The 19,998-nt window shown below is 50.9% G+C and overlaps 1 protein-coding gene and 1 pseudogene across 9 annotated transcripts; both read left to right on the forward strand.

Annotated features, from left to right (window-relative positions):
• The first annotated feature begins 2,120 nt into the window (after window positions 1-2,120).
• Window positions 2,121-8,619, forward strand: LOC100688050 (annotated as a pseudogene).
• A 38-nt stretch (window positions 8,620-8,657) lies between these two features.
• IL34 (interleukin 34) lies at window positions 8,658-19,819 on the forward strand. Of its 9 annotated transcripts, none has more exons than XM_038538383.1 (6): window positions 8,658-8,798; window positions 14,854-14,987; window positions 15,929-16,006; window positions 16,288-16,470; window positions 18,818-18,953; window positions 19,192-19,818. In XM_038538383.1, the coding sequence occupies exons 1-6, from the start codon at window positions 8,771-8,773 to the stop codon at window positions 19,362-19,364; spliced, it is 732 nt and encodes a 243-aa protein (XP_038394311.1). In that variant the 5' UTR covers window positions 8,658-8,770; the 3' UTR covers window positions 19,365-19,818. The 9 variants fall into 9 exon arrangements, with proteins under 9 accessions (XP_038394311.1, XP_038394312.1, XP_038394313.1 ...); XM_038538384.1 differs by having other exon boundaries at window positions 16,288-16,449; XM_038538385.1 differs by having other exon boundaries at window positions 16,291-16,449.
• Window positions 19,820-19,998: the final 179 nt, after the last annotated feature.

The following is a 19,998-nucleotide window of genomic DNA, read 5'->3' on the forward strand; positions in this document are numbered from 1 at the left end:
TTTTGTCTGGGAAACAGGCATTTGAAAACAGATCACACAGGCCTGGAGCCGTTCTGATTTCATAGAGAGGTCAGATGTGGGAGGAAAGCACAATATTTCATTCATATCAGACATCTTGGCAAAACTGCTGATCTGCTTGCCTTGTGGGAAAGTCTTGATCGGAAGGATAGTAAAGTAAGTGGGAATATTACAGTTAGCAACCCTTAATGAATTAATGGGTCTAGGCATTGAGCATCAGCGGCCGTCAACATCAGAAAAGAATGATTATCAGATATTACATACCTCCTGTTGAAATAACCCAATTCCACTTATGCTGGTAGGGAGGAGTTTGAGTTTGAGCCTGATCCAACTGCCAATGTGCAGAAACAAAGGACAAGGACCATACTGAATTATATGATGAGTGTGCAATCAGCAAAATCTGGACTGGAGACATTCTACAGAGCAAATATCCTGCGTTGTTCAACAGATGAATTGTAAGGGGAAGAATGGGATGGAAGGGAAATCCCATAGATTTAAAGAGACTTAAACGATACATGAAATTTTAAAAAAGACAAAGTTTAAAAACTATAGTGTTGAGGGATGCACACTTGATAAAGTGTCCTGGGTGAAGCCATAAAGAAACCAACAAGGTGAGTGCTGTCATAGGATGGTGGTTACTCTTAGGAGGGAGCTGTGATTGGGATAGGTCTCATGGAGGGGCTTCTGGGGTACCTGGCCAACATTTATATTCTTGATTTGGTGGTAGTTCCAAGGCATGATTGTCTTATAATAATTGGTTAAATTGTACATTTGTTTTATATTATCTATAACTATGTTTTATTTTAAATATTTTATATTATTATTATTAAGTATTCTCTACACCCAATATGGGGCTCAAACTCACAACCCCGAGATCAGGAATCATATGCTCTACTGACTGAGCCTGCTAGGTGCCCCTATCTGTGTTTTATTTTATTTTTTTAATTTTTATTTATTTATGATAGTCACACAGAGAGAGAGAGAGAGAGGCAGAGACATAGGCAGAGGGAGAAGCAGGCTCCATGCACTGGAAGCCCGACGTGGGATTCGATCCCGGGTCTCCAGGATCGCGCCCTGGGCCAAAGGCAGGCGCCAAACCGCTGCACCACCCAGGGATCCCTGTGTTTTATTTTAAAATAAAAAGTTTTTAGGGGTGCCTGAATGGCTCAGTTGGTTAAGTGCCTGCCTTCAGCTCAAGTCATGATCTTGGGGTTCTGGGATTGAGCCCTGCATCAGGCTCCCTGCTCAGTGGGGAGTCTGCTTCTCCCTCTGCTTCTCCTTCTGTCCCTCCCCCAGCTCATGCTCTCTGTCAATCTCTCTCTCTCTCTCAAATCTTAAAAAAAAAAAAAAAATATATATATATATAAATAAATAAAAATAAATTTAAAAATTTAAAAGAATTAAAAAAAATCTCAAAAAGAATAAAAAGATAAACTAATTTAAAGATGGGTAAAGAACTTGAATCGACATTTCTCCAAAGAAGATATACAAATGGCCACTAAGCACATGAAAAGATGCTCAACATCTTTAGTCATAAAGAAAATGCAAGTAGAAACCGCATAAGATATCATTTCACACTGACTGACGGGTATAATAATAATAATAATAATAATAAAAAGATAATAACAAATGTTGACAAGAATGTGGAGAAATCAGAACCCCCATTCTCTGCTGATGGGATATATGAATATAAAATGGTGTAGCTGCTTTTGTTTTTTTTTTTTTTAAGATTTTAATTTATTTATTCATGAGAAACAGAGAGAGAGAGAGAGAGAGAGGCAAAGACACAGGCAGAGGAAGAAGCAGACTCCATGCAGGGAGCCTGACGTGGGACTCAATCCCGGGACCCCAGGATCACGCCCTGGGCTGAAGGTGGCACTAAACCACTGAGCCACCCGGGCTGCCCGGTGTAGCTGCTTTTGGAAAACAACTGGCTCTTCCTCAGAAAGTTGAACATAGAGTAACCAATATGACCCGGCAACTCTATTCCTGGGAATATACCCAAGAGAAGACATATATCCACACAACAACTTGTACATGGGTATTCATAGCAATATTATTCATTCAATATTATTCATTGTTATTCAGCCTCCCAGTGAAAACAACCCAGATGTCCATCACCTGATGAATAGAGAAAATGTGGTATATCCATACAATGGAATATTATTTGAGAATAAAAAATGAAGTGGTAGTCTCAGTGGTCAGATGGTGGTTGCTGCAGAGCACCATGTGGTAATGATGGCAACAGAGCCAGAGCTGCTCCAGGATGAAGTGAAGAGGGAAGCAAAGTCTATCAAGGAAAAAGAAAATGCAAACTATGCCAAGAAAGATTACAATGAAGCTTATAACTATTATACAAAAGACATAGATATGTGTCTTAAAATTGTTAGCTAAAGTGAGACTCGAGTAGATGCTCGAGCAGACTTGATGATGCTCAGAAGTTTCCAGGAAGCTCTGGGAGATGCATTGGCAGTGAGGCTGAATGACAGTTTTGTCTGGTGACATCTATGGAAAGGCAAATGCCCCCATCTTAGGGAATGCCATGACAGCATGTCATAATTTCTAGAGTGCCCTAGAACTGGATCACAGAAATGTTCAGGCACAACAGAATATATATGAACATGAGAAAAGACAGAAACAGATTTTGAGAAGCAGGATTTTTGGAAAATGGTTTTCTGCATAGACTATGCCCTAGAATTTGCCCTGCCTGCCATTGCTTCAAAATCACCAAAGCAGAATATTTAGCAATGCTGGATCAGTATCCAGGAGCGGTCTGCAGCCAGCGACATTCCACCAAATCCACGTTCTGTATGTACAAGGCCTCTGCCTTTGTTAAGAAGACCGTATGGAAAAGGCAGTTCAGTTTTTTGCACAGGCTCTCAGGATGGCTCCTGACCACAAAAATGCCTGCCTTGCTTGCAGAAATGCCGAAGCACTTAAAGCAGAGAAAGAAGATGGGAATAAAGCATTTAAAGAAGGAAATTCGAAGCTGGCCTATGAACTACACACAGAAGCCCTGGGGACAGACCCCAATAATATAAAAACAAGTGCCGAAGTCTACTGTAATTGGGGGATAGATCATTCCAAGCTTAGGAGACTAGTGGTGCAATAGAAGATTGCACAAATGCAGTGAGGCTTGATGCCACTTAATTAAAAGGCTCCTTGAGAAGAGGTCAGTGTTACATGGACACAGAACAATTTGAAGCAGCAGCACAGGACTGTGGAAAAGCATATCAGGTGGAGAAAACAGAACATACACAGCATCTAAAAAAAAATTCACAGCTGGAGCTGAAGAAAGGTAAGTAAAGAGGAGTGCGAGATTCTGGGAGTGTACATGGATGCCTCTGAGGACGAGGTCGAGAAAACTTAGCAGAAGTGAGCCTTGAGGGATGCCTGGGTGGCTCAGCGGCTGAGCGCTGGCCTTCGGCCCAGGGCGTGATCCTGGGGTCCCGGGATCGAGTCCCGCGTGGGGCTCCCTGCATGGAGCCTGCTTCTCCCTCTGCCTGTGTCTCGGCCTCTCTCTCTCTCTGTGTCTCTCATGAATAAATAAAATCTTAAAAAAAAAAAAGAGCCGTGAGGCTCCATGGAGACAGGCACAGGGGAGCCGATGCTGACCTCTAGGAGGAGGAGAAACGGTCCCCGGAGGTCAGAGGAGTGGCTCCTCTCCTCACTGAGCCAGAGGAGGACTCGCGGCGGAGCAGGCCCGGGGAGCAGGGCGCGGGTGGGCTGACTCGGACCCAAACCGCGTTTCCTGGCATTCCTTGGCGGCGCGGGGCTTCAGCTTTGAAGCGGCTCGTCGGGGGGACTTTCCTTTTTCCGTTTGGGTAAAGAGAGAAAACCATCCGGCACCAGGCGGTGTGGCCTGGCTCAGCGTGACCTGGAAGGTGGACGCCGCTCCCCTCCTCTCTTCTCGCACTTTCGCGTTCTTGGGGCAGTTTCGCTCCCTCAGTTGGAAACCCTGGGCCGTGTGAGCGCCTGAAGGAAAGGGGCCTGGCTGCAAGGGAAGGGCTTTGTGCATTTTTGCTTTACTGTTTTATTTTACTTAAAAAGGCTGGAAAAGGGGTGGGGCACCTGGCTGGCTCTTGACCTCAGATCTTAAGTTCAAGCCCCACGGTGGTTGCGGAGCCTACTTAAAATAATAAATCCTCTTTTTTCTTTTAAAGATAGATAGATAGATAGATAGATAGATAGATAGATAGATAGATAGATTTATTTATTTATTTATTTATTTATTTATTTATTTATTTATTTAAGAGAGCAGAGAGGGGGAGGAGCAGAGAGAGAGGGACAAGTAGACTCTACTCTGTGCTCAGTGTGGAGCCCACTTCTGGGCTTGATCTCACTGCTCTGAGATCATGACCTGAGCTGAAATCAAGAGTGAAATGCTTAACCAGCTGAGCCACCCAAGCACCCCAATAAAATCCTCTCTTATTTTTTTATCTATTTTTGTTTTTTTGAAGATTTTATTTATTCATGAGACACACACACACACACACACACACACACACACACATACACACACACAGGCAGAGGGAAAAGCAGGCTCCATGCAGAAAGCCCAATGTGGGACTCGATCCCAGGTCTCCAGGATCACACCCTGGGCGGAAGGCAAGCGCTCAACCGCCGAGCCACCAGGGTGTCCCTAAAATCCTCTTTTAAAAAGACAAAAAAAAAATTGAAAATAAAATGTTCAACCCTTAAAAAAATAAAAGAGAGGGGCGCCTGCCCAGTTCAGTTGGAGGAATATGTGACTTCTGATTTCAGGGTTGTGAGTTTAAGCCCCACATTGGGTATGGAGATTATTTAAAAATCAAATCTTTTAAAAAAATTAAAAACAATTTTAAAAGGGAATGAAGGTTTTTTTTTTTTTAAGATTTTATTTATTCGGGATCCCTGGGTGGCGCAGCGGTTTAGCGCCTGCCTTTGGCCCAGGGCGCGATCCTGGAGATTCGGGATCGAATCCCACGTCGGGCTCCAGGTGCATGGAGCCTGCTTCTCCCTCTGCCTGTGTCTCTGCCTCTCTCTCTCTCACTGTGTGCCTATCATAAATAAAAAATAAAAAAAAAAATAAAAATAAAAAAAGATTTTATTTATTCATGAGAGACACACAGAGAGATGCAGAGACATAGGCAGAGGGAGAAGCAGGCTCCATGCAGGGAGCCCGATCAGGGACTGGATCCCGGGGCCCCAGGATCATGCCCTGAGCCAAAGGCCACCCAGGCATCCCAGGAATTAAGTATTGATAGATGCCCTGTCTTAGCCTGTTTGGGCTGCCATAATAAAATGCCGTAGATTGGGTAGCTTAAAGAACAGAAATTTACTTGCTCACAGTTCTGGAGGCTGGAAGTCTGAGATCAGGGTGCCAGCATGGTTGGTTTCTGGTGTGGACTGTCCCCCTGGGTTGCAGATGGTTGCCTTCTCGTGTGCTCACACAACCTCCTCTCTGTGGGAGCATGCAGAGAGAGCGAGCAAGCTCTCTGGTGGCTCCTTAGAAAGGCACAAATCCCATCATGGGAGCTCCACCCTTGTGACCTCAACTACCTCCAAAATACCATCACATTAGGGGCTAGGGCTTCAGTATATGATTTTAGGGGGGCACATGGTAGGAGATGAATGAACATTGAAAGCATTCTGCTAAGTGAACAGACCATATGCCATATTACTCCATTGATAAGAGATGTCCAGAAAAAGCAAATCCATAGAGATAGAAAGCAAATTAGTAGTTACTTGACAGGGGCTGAGTAGGGGGAGGAAATAAACAGAGACTGCAAATGAATACAGTTTATTTTGGGGATGATGAAAATGTTGTGGAGTTAGATTGTGGGTTATTGTTGCACAACTTTGTGAATCTACTAAAAAAAGAATCCCACTGAGTTATACACTATAAAATGGCAAATTTTATGACGTGAATTACATCTTAATATTTTTTAAAAAAGAAAGGAAAAAACCGCAGAGACACATCAGTCAATGGGCCTTGTTAGGCTCTAAATTCAAGCAAAGCAATTTAAAGACATTTTAAAAACAACCAGGGAAAATTGAACATGGGTTCTCTATTAGATGATATAAGGAATGATTAATTTGGGAATGTGCAATAATAGTAATGTGATTGTATTTTTTAAAATGCAGTCCTCACAACTGAACTGTGCAGAATATTCCAGCATCTACTTTCTTGCACACCCGTTCCTGTGTGAGCTTCCTAATGCCTGCTGTAAGCCATGAGGTAGACTGGGGTGGTGTGGGAGAGGCACATTCTCAAACTCATCACCTTCCCCCATGAAAGGAGGAAAGGGGGAGAGAGAGAGAGAGAGAGAGAGAGAGAGAGAGAGAGAGAGAGAAGGGTGCCTTGGGCTGTCGCAGGTGTGGGGAAGGCCACTGTCTCAGGCAGACTGCTCTCAGGCCACTGGTCTGGCCTCATTGGCTGGGGAGAGGCCCTGATTCTGGGGCCCTGTGAGCAGCTGGGTTGTGCTACCCCAAAGGCTCTAGCTCCTGTGTCATCAGGTGACTCCCACTGGTGACCTCCTTAGCTTTCACACATTTCCTCCCCTTTGGAGGAGTTCAAGGGCTAGAACCACAAAAGAAACCCAGGTTCAGGACTGTGTGGTGTGTGGAAAGGTGACTGTGACTGGTGTCTTACTTTCGTGGCTTCTCCATGGGGGTCTAGGGGGTCCAGGATGTGTGGTGGAGTTCAGTACTGAAGGCCCTTCTGGGAGATTTCTGAGTGAGGAGGCTGCCCAGAGACATTAGGGGGGCACAGGTGGGGGGCAGAACCTGATTCTGCCCTGCGAATGGGAGCCGGAGTTCTCGGTGGAGGTGAGCCCCAGGGGTGGGAGCAGGCCAGCAGCAGAAGCCCTCTGGGCAGCAAAATGCCTGCGGGCTGGCCCAGGAGATGGAAGCTTCTGTCCACATCAAAACCGGGATGCAGAAGCCAGTAGTGATTATTTTTAATCATCAAAAACTGGAAACAACTCAGATACCCCTCAGCTGGTGGCTGTAGGATGGAACAGTACTCGGGAAGCGAAGTGAGCGACCCACTACCACAACTGCCTCGCTGAATCCCAGATGCAGTTTGTCAAGTGAAAGGGGCCCGCACACAAGGGCACTCACGTTGTGTCTGTCTGGCTTTCTGGAAAAGGCAAAATGGTGGGACAGGACACAGATGAGTTATTGCATGGGGGTGGGGGTAGGAGGAGGGGCCGACCACAAAGTGGCGGAGAGAATGTTGCACACGGATGGAAATGTTTTATATCTTGATTATCGTAACAGTTATACAACTCTTGAGTTTTTCAAAAGTCCTAAAATTGTACACTAAAAAAGTGAATTTTACTGTATGTAAATTATACTTCAATAAGCCTTTATTTTTTTTTAAAAGATTGTATTTATTAATGAGAGACACAGAGACACAGGCAGGGACACAGGCAGAGGGAGATGCAGGCTCCATGCAGGGAGCCTGATGATGTAGGACTTGATCCCAGGACTCCAGGATCATGACCCGAGCTGAAGGCAGATGCTCAACCATTGAGCCACTCAGTGTCCCGAAAAAATGAGATTTTTATGGCCCAGCAAGATTCAATGGTGAGGATTCAATGAATATGAAGGCCTGAGCCCTGGGCCTCACCCATAGTGAGTACTCAGGAAAGGCAATCTCATTATTATCATAGGCTTGCTAAATTTAGCAAATAAAAATACAGGACTTCTGCTTAATTTAGAATTAAATAATTATTTAAATAACATGGAATCATTAAATCACAATTTTTTTCGTGTAAGTATGTCCCGTGCAATATTTGGAATATACTTATACTAAAAAGTACTATACACAATTATTGACATAATTATACAAAAAAATATGTATTGTTGGTCTGAAGTTCAAATTTAACTGGGTACCTGGTGTTTCGTCTGTCCCCCTGTTAAGAGGGACAGGGATTTGGGGAATAGGAGATTGGGACTAAGCCCGAAGGTGAGTAGAGAGATGAATGCTGCGCTGTTTTAACCTCCTGGCAGCCTGAGCCATGTAGGTACTTGACCTGCATGCAACCTCACCTCCTTCAGGAAGCGTCCTTGATTTAACCCGTTCAGCCATTCATTCCTTAGTCCTGCTTTTTGTTCAGACTCACGGCTGCCAACTGGTGTCATCGTAACTCACGCCTGGGCCAGTACTGCCCTTGGGATGTTCTGAAGTCATTTCTTGTGTACAGGCCTGTTTCCCCCAGTAGCCAGCCTCCGGGGCAGGGCTGCGCGCCTCCGGCCTTCCCGGGGGTCCCTGGCAGCAGTGGGCGCAGCGCACACAGACTCCCGGTGCCTGTGGCTGATGGCTGAGTGGCAGCACGGCTCTTACATAACCAGTTTCTCTCCTCCTTTCTCTTTCCAGAGCCAGATTTCACATTGAGCAGCTGCAGACGGAGAAATCAGAGAAAGCACAACCCAGCCCCAGATTCCGAGGGGACTGCTGGGGACTCTCTTCTCTTGCTCAAGAGGGAAGATCCCGAGGCCAGAGTCTCAGGCCAGGTCCTGGCTGCCATGGGACTCGCAGCTGCTGCCCCCCTGCTGCCCTCCACACTGCCAGGCAGATAAGGGCGGGCACTGCCCCAGGAGCACCTGCTGCCCCCTGCCGGGCTGCTCTTCTGTAGCCAGCCTTTCCCCAGCTTTGGGCCACCTTTGCTGACCTGAGGCCATGTAGGCCCTGCCTGGGTCTTTGTGGATAGACACACACGGCTGGGGACACTGCCTCTGCTCTCTGGGGACACAGCGCACCACCATGCCCCGGGGAATCGCCTGGCTGCACTGTGAGTACTGGGGGTGTCTGTGGAGACGGCCAGGGGGAGGCCTTGGCCCAGAGCTGGGCTCTGCCGTAACCATGGCAACCAGGCCATTCCTGCTGGTGACAAGTTGAGATGCTTCCCAGCCTAATAGCCTGGGGACTCCCATGGCCGCCCTCTGCCCTGCCTCTGGGCGACCCCAGCTCAGACCGGCGTGCTGGATACGAGGTCTAGGCTGGGTGGGCATGGTCATGGGAGGTCAGGGGGATGGGGCAGGCACTGGGGGCAAGTGGTAGCACCACCCTCTCAGACCCCTTGCTGCTGGGGTGTACTGGGTGGGGGGCGGAGGTGCAGAGAGGATTTCTGGCCTCCCTGGGTGTGGTCAGCTGGGGGCGGGAGCTTGTGAAAGTGGGCCTCGTGACACGTGGGGCAAGTGCCGCCAGGTGCTGGAGAAGGCAGCCTGTTCCCGCTGCCCCTCCCTCCATAATAGAACAAAATTAAAAGAAAGAGAACAGTGTTGTTGGTAAAAAGAAAAATAAGTTGAAATGAGGACAGAAAGCATCTAGAAGCCTCTCAAGCCTGCTGGTGGGAGGCCAGACCAAGATCCCTTCAGACTCCAAGATTCAATTGAATTGACTCAAATTCAACACATTTTTCTGGTGCCTCCCACATGCCCACTGGAGAGTTACTGCCATGGCAACAAGGACCTGGGCTAGCTCACGCCCCTCTCTGTGATGCCTGGCATGGAGTTAGGCGCTAGGACCTGTGTGCCTAATGGACAAGGTCCGCGGTTGGATCCTGCAAGGGATCCAGCCTGGCCCTTGAAGAGGGATACTGCAAAGGGTCAGGGCATTCAGAACACACAGAAGGACCAAGACCCAGTGTTCTGGAAGCTTCCAGTCACCAGAAGCCAGAGGAGCAGCATGGATGAGGTGCCACTTGAAATAGTTTCAGAGGTGGGCAGTGTTCACACAGGTAGATGTGGGAAGGTGAGGATGTGTCCCAGGTAGAGGGAACAGCATGAGCAAAGGTTCAGCAGTGAGACCATGAGAGGCCACACTATAGTCGGTTTGGGCTCCGATGGTGGAGGCCTTGAATGTCAGTTCATGAGACAGCAGGGAGCCCTGGAAGGTTCAAGATCCGGGGATGGGCTTTTGCCTGGGAGTTACTCTGCTTTAGGAAATCAGTCCGTGGTATTTGCTGGCCCTGCTGTCGCAACCTTCTGGGCAGGAAGAGATGAAGGTCTGTTCCGGAGATGGACGTGGGAATGGAAGGCATGGTGGAGGCTGATTGCAGGCCTTGGCAAGGATCGGCTGTGGGGTGGGAGGCAGGGAGGGGTGTAGATGAGGGGCGTGTGGATGGGCTGGGTGCGGAAAGGGATGGGCTGCCGTAACAACTTGCCACAGCTCGGTTACTTAAAACAGTGGCAATTTATTCTGTCCCAGGTCTGGAGGCCAGAGGTCTAAAACTAAGGTGTGGGCAGGGCCAGTCTCCTCTGAAGCTCTAGGGGAGGCTCCTTTCTGCCTCTTTCTGCTTCTGGTGGCACCTGGCATTCCATGGTTTGTGGTGGCGTCACTCCAGTCTGTGTCCATCTCCTCCTGGCCCTTCCCTCTCTGTGTCCTCCCCTCTTCTTATGAGGACACTGGTCACTGGATTCAGAGTGGGCCTTAATTTTACCTGCAAAGACCCCATTTCTAAATAAGGTCACATCTGGAGATCTGGGTGAGCAAGGAGTTCTGGGGGGGGGGGGGATGCTGTTCAACCCTCTCCTCAGGTTCAGATTTTGTCGCTGCAGGTGGGGTTGGTAGACAAGTCCCATTTGTCCCTGCACAAGGGGCTGTCCCTCGGGAGAGCACAGCCCCTCCCCTTCCAGCCAGAGACTCCAGAAGGGATCTCCTTTCTCACTTGCTCTTTCTTCAGCCTCCTCTTCTGTCTTGGGGGTGTCTTCCTTCTGGAGGACGAGGGGGCAAGACTGGCCCCCTTCCAGAGTTGGGGGTTGCACTGGCTATGGGACCCTCTGGGGTGCAGAGCACTGTGAGGCTATGGCCATGCTGGCCCTGGGTAGTTACCGGTTTGCTGACCTGTTTCTCGGGGTGGAGGCAGCAGAAGAGGGGCTTAAATTTGGAGATGGTGGTCATTCTGCAGATCTAAAGGAAGTCTGGGTCTGGGGGAAGGCAAAGCGTCCACGGACAAAGTTTCTGGCACAGCCCATGCATGCCAGGCTGGCACGTGGTGGCTTTCTATGACTTGTTCCCTGCTAGGGGCCCACAGTTGTTGGGCCCCAAAGACCCAGACCAGGATCTGGGTAATGGCAGTGAGGGTTAGATTTCAGGGGTTGACTAGGCAGCCATGGTGACTGCCCCATAGGAAGGAGGGCCAAGTGCAGACAGAGATACTGATTTTTATTTTTTATTTTATTTAGTTTTTACAAAAGATTTTATTTATTCATGAGAGACACAGAGAGAGGCAGAGACATAGGCAGAGGGAGAAGCAGGCTCCCTGTGGGGAGCCTGATATGCAACTTGATCCCAGGACCCTGGGACCACACCCTGAGCTGAAGGCAGACGCTTAAACACTGAGTCACCCAGGCATCCCAGAGTTACTGATTTTTAAAGACAAGATGCAAGCTAGATTTTTATGTGAAATCTCTGAACCAGCTGTGGCCCACAGTTTGCAACTGTCTCTGGAGATCAAGGGCTCTGTGAGTATCAAAGGAAGGTCTCCAGACAGGCGGCAGCAGCACCTGGGAACTTGGTAAAAATACAAATTCTCTGGGCCCACCCCAGACTTATTGAATCAGTCTGGGCCTTAACCAGCTTTCCAGAAGATTCAGATGCATGTTTCTGATTCCTTGTTCAAGATGAACCCCCAAAGTGCTCAGTACACAAGACCATGTTGTGGTTAACTGCATTACGGATTCACGTAACAGGGGCCAAGTTGTCTGGTCAAGGAGCAAGTTGAACAGATGGTGCTAGAGACAGAGATTGTGGGGGCTGGTTCAGGCAGGGGAGCGCCTGCTGGGGGGTGGTAAGGAGTCTTGGTGAGACCTTGAAAGAGGTCTGCCATTTGAGAGGAAACCCGGGGAGGGGGGCAAAATGTGAGCAAAAACCTCGAACGGGGAGTGATCTTGACCTGCAGGGGTGCCAAGCTGAGGGCCTCAGTGATTTACAGACAAGATAGAAAGCCGGCAGAAAACACTGGGACGGTTTGTGTTTATCTGTTCTTTTGTCCAAATACCAGGACAAGCACTTGGGAGGAGACAGAGGAAGCGCAAGATGAGTTGCAAATTTGCAACCTTGAAAATATATGGCTGGCGGACTTCTGTGAGAAGGGCTGGTAGGCTGCAGCCGTCTTGGGCACAGGGCTTGTGTCCACCTAGGGAGCTCCTGGTGAGGACCCAGCCAGAGCACAGGCCTGGCAGCAGGGCTGCAGGTGGAGAGGCGGCAAGGAGCAGGCCTGGCGCAGTGAGGGATTAAGAACAAAAGTCTCCCTAAATTCCAGGGAGGTAAATGGAGAAAGTACAGTCATTCCTACTCATGACCAGGTAGGGGACAAGGATGACAGCTTGCCTGGCTATTTCGGGGAGGAAAGAAAAGGAAAAAAGAAAACAAATGATTGCTTTTGACTATAGCAATAATATAGATATTGATTATATTGATTGTAGAATATAAAGTATGTCCTAAAGGGGCACCTGGGTGGCTCAGTGGGTTGGGCGTCTGCCTTCAACTCAGGTCATGATCCTGAGGTCCTCGGATGGAGCCCCATGCCAGGCTCCCTGCTCGGTGGGGAGCAGGTTCCTCTCTCTGCCCCTCCCCTCACTCGTGCTCTCTCTCTCAAATAAAATCTTAAAAAAAAAAGTCCTACAAAATATAAAGAATATAAATGTCTCCCATAGAGATTTGGTACATTTCCCTCTAGCACACTTGCACTGCATTTCTCACGCACACACAGATGTACGTAATCCACGTCGTGCTGTACACCCAGAGGAGGGATGTTGAGTCATGCTTTTTTTTTAAAAAAAATTATTTATTTATTCATTCAGAGACACAGAGGCAGAGACACAGGCAGAGGGAGAAGCAGGCTCCATGTAGGGAACCCGATGTGGGACTCGATCCCAGGTCTCCAGGATCACACCCTGGGCTGCAGGTGGCGCTAAACCGCTGTGCCACCGGGGCCACCCAAGTCATGCTTTTTAAGACTTTACTAGGCATGGGCAGGCCGGGTGGCTCAGCGGTTTAGGGATCGAGTCCCACATCGGGCTCCCTGCATGGAGCCTGCTTCTCCCTCTGCTTGTGTCTCTGCTTCCCTCTCTGTGTGTCTCTCATGAATAAATAAGTAAAATCTTAAAAAAAAAAAAAAGACTTTACTAGGCATGTCGTGAGTACTTTTCCTGTCACATAATCATATCATAAACATTCTTTGACAATGTGGTTTGTATTGGCTTCAGTCATCAATGAACATCGGGGCCATTTACAGATTCTCACTATTATTAAAGAGAATAATACTGCCACGGCACTCTTTGTCCACACAAATCTTTTGGTGATGACTCTCTTGTTTTCCTTCAGGTTTGCCCTTGAAATGAATTTAATGGGTCAAAAGATGCGAAGAAGTTTTTTAATTTTTTAAAAAAAGTCTGAGGGATCCCTGGGTGGCGCAGCGGTTTGGCGCCTGCCTTTGGCCCAGGGCGCGATCCTGGAGACCCGGGATCGAATCCCACGTCGGGCTCCCGGTGCATGGAGCCTGCTTCTCCCTCTGCCTGTGTCTCTGCCTCTCTCTCTCTCTCTCTCTCTCTCTGTGACTATCCTAAATAAATAAAAAAAAAAAAAAAAAAAAAAAAAAGTCTGAGAGAGTGAGGCAGAGAGGGACAGAGGGAAAGTCCCAACCAGACTCCCTGATGAGAATGGAGCCCAATGCTGGGCTCACTCTCCCAACCCTGAGGTCAGGAACTGAACTGAAGCCAAGAGTCAGATGCTTAACCCCCTGCACTAACCAGATGGGTCAAAGGATGAGAATTTTTAAGGCTTAATGGGTCAAAAGGTTTGGACATTAAGTTCACTAATAATAAAAATTTCCAGATTGCTTTCCAGGATAAGAGCACCTGCCTCACTCCTTTGCCAGAACCAAGTGTTAGGAAAAAGAAAAAGAACCCCACCCCCGCAACAACTTTCCATTTTGATACGTGAAACATGGCATCTGATTGTTTTATTTATTTATGTTTAATTTTTTTTATCTGATTGTTTTAATATTATTTCTTTACCTCTATTGGTGAGTTTGATTTTTTGGATACGTTTCCTGCCCATCTATGTTTTCTTTCTGCTCTGATCAGTTGGACCGTTGTTCAGAATTTTTCTAAGTGTGTTGGGTTCCGGGCAATCACAAAAGCTGTTTTTAAAGCCCCGGTGCCCCCCAGCGGTGAAGGCTGGTAATGCCTGGGAGGCGGAGCCCGTTGGCAGGCAGGCAGGCAGGCAGGCAGGCAGGCAGGCAGGCAGGCAGGCAGGGCCCGGATCCCCAGGATGAGGATGAGCACTTCGTCAGGGCTGTGGTGATTTGTGCGTCTGAGAGGGATGCCAAGATCCGTTACAGCAGGGAGGATAATGGTTCCCAACAGTCACCTGTAGAGCTGGAACGAGCATCCCTATCTTCTGAACTCCCAGATGAAAACGCAGAGCCAGGCTTTGAGGACGCTCCCGCCCCAGATGCGGTGGGGGCTGAGGCTGCCCCGGGCAGGGGGCTGTGCCTCCCCCTCGGGTGCGAGTGTGGGGAGGGGGAGACGGGACGCTAACCTCGGGGTGGGACTGCTGGGGTGCTGGGCCGGCTGGGGCCAGGGGCGGGCAGGACGGCTCCTGCTCACCTGGCCTTGCAGGCTCTGAGCCTGGAGCCAGGGCAAGCACCGGTGGTGGCGGGAAGGTGGCGGGAGGGTGGCGGGAGGGTGGCGGGAGGGTGGCGGGAAGGCCTCCGTGGGGCTCTGCGCCTCGGCCTCCCATGGGGCGCGGGAAAGGGAGCGCACACGCACAGCTTTGCACACGCGGGGGCACGTGAAGTGGCGGGGTGCTCATGTGTTCCTCTTGCGCACGGTCCGCAGATCTCGGGCTCCTCCTTGGCATGGCCTTGGGGAACCAGGGTTTGGAGATGTGGCCCTTGACCCAGAACGAGGAGTGTGCCGTCACCGGCTTCCTGCGCGACAAGCTGCAGTACAGGAACCGCCTTCAGTACATGGTAACGGTGCAGGCGGCGCCCTGTTCCCCTTCCCGGGCCCTGGGCTCTCAGGGCGCAGGCCTTGGGCGCCCCTCCTCCGTCGCCTCGGCCCTGAGCCCCCTGGCCCCTTTCTCCTCCTTTCCCACCGTACACGCCCGTGTACCTGGCCCCCAACACACTGTCCCCTCCCCTGCCAGCCAACCCGGAGGCCTCCACCCCGGCTGCTTGGTCTGACCTTTGACCCTACCTCCACAGGGCACTCACCCCACATTGCATGAATGGGTTCCGGGAAGCCTTGGGGGAACTCCAGGAGCTTATTAGCAGAGCAGATAAGGACCTAGAAATTGGAACGCGCACCTCTGTGCAGGGTAGAGGAGCCCGGGGCCCTGAGGCTCTGGCAGCCTGCCTGTCTTCTTTTTTCTTTTCTTTTCTTTTCTTTTTCTTTCCTTTCTTTTCTTTTCTTTCTTCTTTCTTTCTTTTTCCTTTCCTTTCCCTTCCTTCCTTCCTTCCTCTTTCCTTCCTTCTTCTCAGCTTTACTGAGATGTAATTCATATACCATACTATTCACCTGTTTATGTGTATAGCTCAGTGGTTTTTAGTATATTGGCAGATCTCTGCAACCAGCACCGTAATAAGTTCAGAGTAATCTTACTTAAAATAGTCTTCCTCACCTCCAACGAATATACTTCTTTTAGGGTAGTAGGTCCCTCAAATACTTCTTGGCCTGAAGTTTCCGCCATCATAGGAACTCCATGTTTGGCCTCAGCCTGGGTCCCAGGGGAAAGAGAGTTGTCATTGTCCTGGCAGGGAGCCGAGTGCATATTCTCTATGGAAGGCCACCTCTACCATCAAAGGGCTGGTCCTTGGTCTTCTCCTCCTACATCAAGTTGTCTGGGAGTTGGGGGGACCTGTCTGAGCCATTGCTGACTCTGACCTCATGGTTTGTTCTTGTACTTCCCCAGAAACACTACTTCCCCATCAACTACAGAGTCAGCGTGCCTTATGAGGGGGTGCTCAGAATGGCCAACATCACCAGGCTGGTGAGAATCCTGTCCTGGGCTAGGGACCTCTGCCTCCTGGGACACCCCACGGACCCAGCCCAAGGCACACTGGCCTCGCCAGTCCTGTTGCCAGGGGCCTTTCCCAGCTCTGCAAGCAAGCCTGCCCTTGGTGTCGGCCCAGGGGTGCTCCATGCCCACAGTGGATGCCTGTGGTCTGCTCTTGTTGTGGGGACAAGTTGGGTGGGGGTGGTCAGGGTGGTGGCAGGAAGGGCCCAGAGCCCCGTGTCTGTGGGCTTTAATGATTTCTCCTGTCCCCACAGCAGAGGGCCCGAGTCAGCCAGCAGGAGCTGCGCTATCTGTGGGTCTGGGTGAGCCTCAGTGCTACTGAGTCGGTGCAGGAAGTACTGCTTGAGGGCCACCCATCCTGGAAGTACCTGGAGGACGTACATACGCTGCTGCTGGATGTGCAGCAGAGCCTCACGGTGAGCTGTGCAGAGGTGCAGGTGGGCAGGTTGTGTTTGCGTGTTTGTGTGGTGGCTGAGGATTGTTGAGGGAAGAGGAAAACACATAGAAAGTTTCAGCATGTCCCGAAGGGAGAGAGAAATGAGAGGAAGAGATGGCCAGTGCCCAGTGGGCGGCCTGGGCTGGAGGACTCCTGCCCTTCAGGAGCCTCAGGATGTTCCAGGCTCTGTCTCTTGCTCTGTGATCCTGGGCAAGTCACTGAAGCCAGCCAAAGGAACTCTAAAAGTTCCTTTCGGGGGAGAGGGGAGGAGGCAGGAATAGGTGGAGTGATGAAAACAGGAGGTTTTTAGGGTAATGAAGCTTTTCTGTAGACACCGTAAATGGAGGATACATGACATCATGCCTTTGTCGAAGTCCATAGCACGTACACCACCAAGAGTGAGCCCTAATGTAAACTATGGACTTCAAATAATAACAATAATGATAATAAGGTTCCTGAAGTTTGCCTGCCCAGCAGGGTTGATCTGAGGCCTCAGGGATGTGTCCTCTGAAAAGCCTGCAGAGTCAGGTCACAAGATCAGTGTGAGCCCGTGCAGGCCACGTGCATTCTGCAGGACACCCCACCCCCACCCCGGTTTTGCCCTACTCCCCGATGCTAGCCATCCTCAGGAGCCTGCCCCGGGGAGCTGTGAGCTGTGGAGGGGACCAGGGTTTAGGAGCTCACCGCTGCTGGGAGTTCTGGGGACGCTTTGGTTTGGGCAGAGGCTTAGAGGCCCACTGGTCTCCTTCATGGCTCTTGTGCCCGTGGGCCATGTGAGCTGGATCTGACCTCGACCGACAGGTTTGTATCCTTGGTTTTCCTCGAGAGAGCCTGACCCTGAGTTCTTGAGAGCTGTCCACGAGGTTGTGAGTGGGCTGAGGCCTGCCCCCCACCATGCCCCCCCAGACTGTTCAGATTTAACCAGCGTTAAGTCTGTCTTCTTTCTCATGGAGTTAATGGCCTGTGACTCGCTCCAAATACGCCCAGTGTCTGGTGGGGAGTGGGCCATGGGGACAGACCCCTCCTTCCTCCCACCACACTCGCTTCTCTTTCCAAGCCTTTGTAGACTGGCTTTTCAGGATTGCTGTGACAAATTGCCAGTAACTGGTGGCATGAAACAATTGAAATTCTTCTGCCCCAGGCCTGGAGGACAGACACCCGCACTCAGGATATCAGCAAGGCCATGCTCTCTTGGAAGGCTCTAGGGAGGAAAGGCCCATCCTGCCTCTTCCAGCTTCTGTTGGCTCTACTGTTGTTGGCTTGTGGCCACGTCACTCCAGCCTCTGCTTCCACCCTCACACGGCCTTTCCCTCTTGTGTCCTCTTACAAGGACACCAGTCATTGGAGTAGGGCCCAACCCTAAATTCAAATTGATCTCATCTGGAGATGCGTAAGGACATCTGCAAATATGTTTCCTAATGGGGTCCTATTCACAGGTACTAGGGTTGGACACAGCTTTTTTGAAGGGGGATCAGGGTCACACAATTCAACCCAGTACATTACCTTAGGGAAGGTCTTGCCCTGGCTCAGGCCCCACATTTCCTTCCTATGCCATATCTCTTGCAACAGCTCTGGCCCCCTGCTCGGTCCCCCACTGTGCCTGCCTGCTCCCCTGTGGTGCTCCCTGTAAGTACCACGGAGAGACGCACCTTGAGCTTGGCGCCTGAGACTGGCCCGGCCTGTGTGCCTTGTACCTACGTGTCCTCACGATACGACCCTCAGGAGGGTCCTTGGATCTTGCTCCTTGCAGGCAGTGGAGACCTTTGAATCTTGAAGGACAGTCTCCCCGGGCCAGGACTCCCTGTGTGGTGCTGGTGGCAGGGCCTGGGCTAGAACAGCAAAGATGCCCCCTACTTCCCTATGTCCTCGCCTGCTCCCTGCAATCATTTTTCCTAAGATGGAAATAGAGGAGCCTCTGTGTTGGGCTTGGGTGAGGGGCATCAAGGGGGGACCCTCTGGGAACCATGTGTGGCGCAGTGGTTTAGCACCTGCCTTTGGCCCAGGGCGCGATCCTGGAGACCCGGGATCGAGTCCCACGTTGGGCTCCCGGTGAATGGAGCCTGCTTCTCCCTCTGCCTATGTCTCTGCCTCTCTGTGTGACTATCATAAATAAATAAAAATTAAAAAAAAAAAAAAGGTGGGGGGAACCCTCTCAGGAAGGTTGGCGCCTGCAGGCAGGAGACAAATTACCCTCCTGGTCACAGGAAGTCCCCTTCCTCCCTGGTTTGTGCAGCTCCAAGCAGGGCAGCCTCCAGGGTTCTCCTGGGATGTGGCCCTGTCTCTTCACTGGTGTTGAGGGGCGGGGGTGCTGGTGATGCCCCAGGTCCTGATGGTCTCCTCCCTTCCAGGATGTGGAGGTCGGCCCCAAGGTGGAAGCGGTAGTGTCACTCCTGAGTGCCCCGAGGCTGAGCCTGAAGCTGGTGCGACCCAAAGCCCTCCTGGACAACTGCTTCCGGGTCATGGAACTGCTGTACTGTTCTTGCTGTAAGGAGCGAGCGGATGGGGCTGGGGCAGGACACCGGCCTTCTGAGCCTGGATCACTGAGCAGAGCCAGGACCCTCCTGGGCACGCAGCTCCCCAGGGCTCTAGGGCATTTCTGAAAGCCAAGATGGGCCCTGGGTATAGGAGCACGAACAACGTGGCTTGGTCTGGGGACGAGGGGGGCTGCTGACCACTCCTGCAGCCTTTTTTTTTTTTTTTTTTTCTCTCCTGTCCCCTGCAGGTAAACAGAGTTCTGTCCTAAACTGGCAGGACTGTGAGGTGCCGAGCCCTCAGCACCACAGCCCAGAGCCCTCATCGCAGTGCGTGGCTGCCCAGCTGTACCCCCTGTCCCAGTCGCCGCCTATCTCCCTGCCCCGCTCCCCACGGTCCAAGCCTGGAGCCCCAGCTCCGTGAAGTGCTGAGGGTGCAGGCAGAGGCCTGTTGCCCCTGGTGGCCAGTGGGGCGATCTGTGTGGGGCAGCTCGAGGTGCTCCCGCGGTTCAGTTGAGCCGGAGACTTGTCTGGGCGGTGGTGGGGAGCCCTCTCTTGGGGGAGGAACCCTCAGGAGAGTGTTTTTCCTTTGAGGGGGGTTCGGTGCCTAAGAAGGGCCCAGTCTCCCATTCGGTAGCTCACGTGGTCTCACCTGGAGCGGCAGGGGTCTGGGGGCACCTGAAGGTGCGCAGAGCTCTCTACGCCTTCCTGCGCCGCCCGGAGGTGGTGCTGAGCTGCGTGTCTCGGGTGGCCGCAGAGGCAAGACTGTGCCGGGTGGGCGGGGGCGAGACGGGAGAGGGCAGCGCCACACACCACATCTTGCCACAGTGGATGCTCTTCCAGTTTCTATTTTCTATTAAACACTTGCTTGGTTTGGTTTGGTTTGGTTTGGTTTGCATCCGCGAAGGTGAACCGCAGCGGGCTGAGAGCCCAGTCAGCTCCAGCTGGCCCAATGGTAGGACCCAGGAGACCTGGGGCCCGGGTCTGAAGAGTTGGATTTGGAATGGGTGAAGCCTTAGCCTGGGGGCCTAGAAATGGTGTTTGAGGGACTTGCTCCC

This window comes from Canis lupus, chromosome 5 (assembly GCF_011100685.1).
Source record: "Canis lupus familiaris isolate Mischka breed German Shepherd chromosome 5, alternate assembly UU_Cfam_GSD_1.0, whole genome shotgun sequence".
NCBI classification, from domain to species: domain Eukaryota; kingdom Metazoa; phylum Chordata; class Mammalia; order Carnivora; family Canidae; genus Canis; species Canis lupus.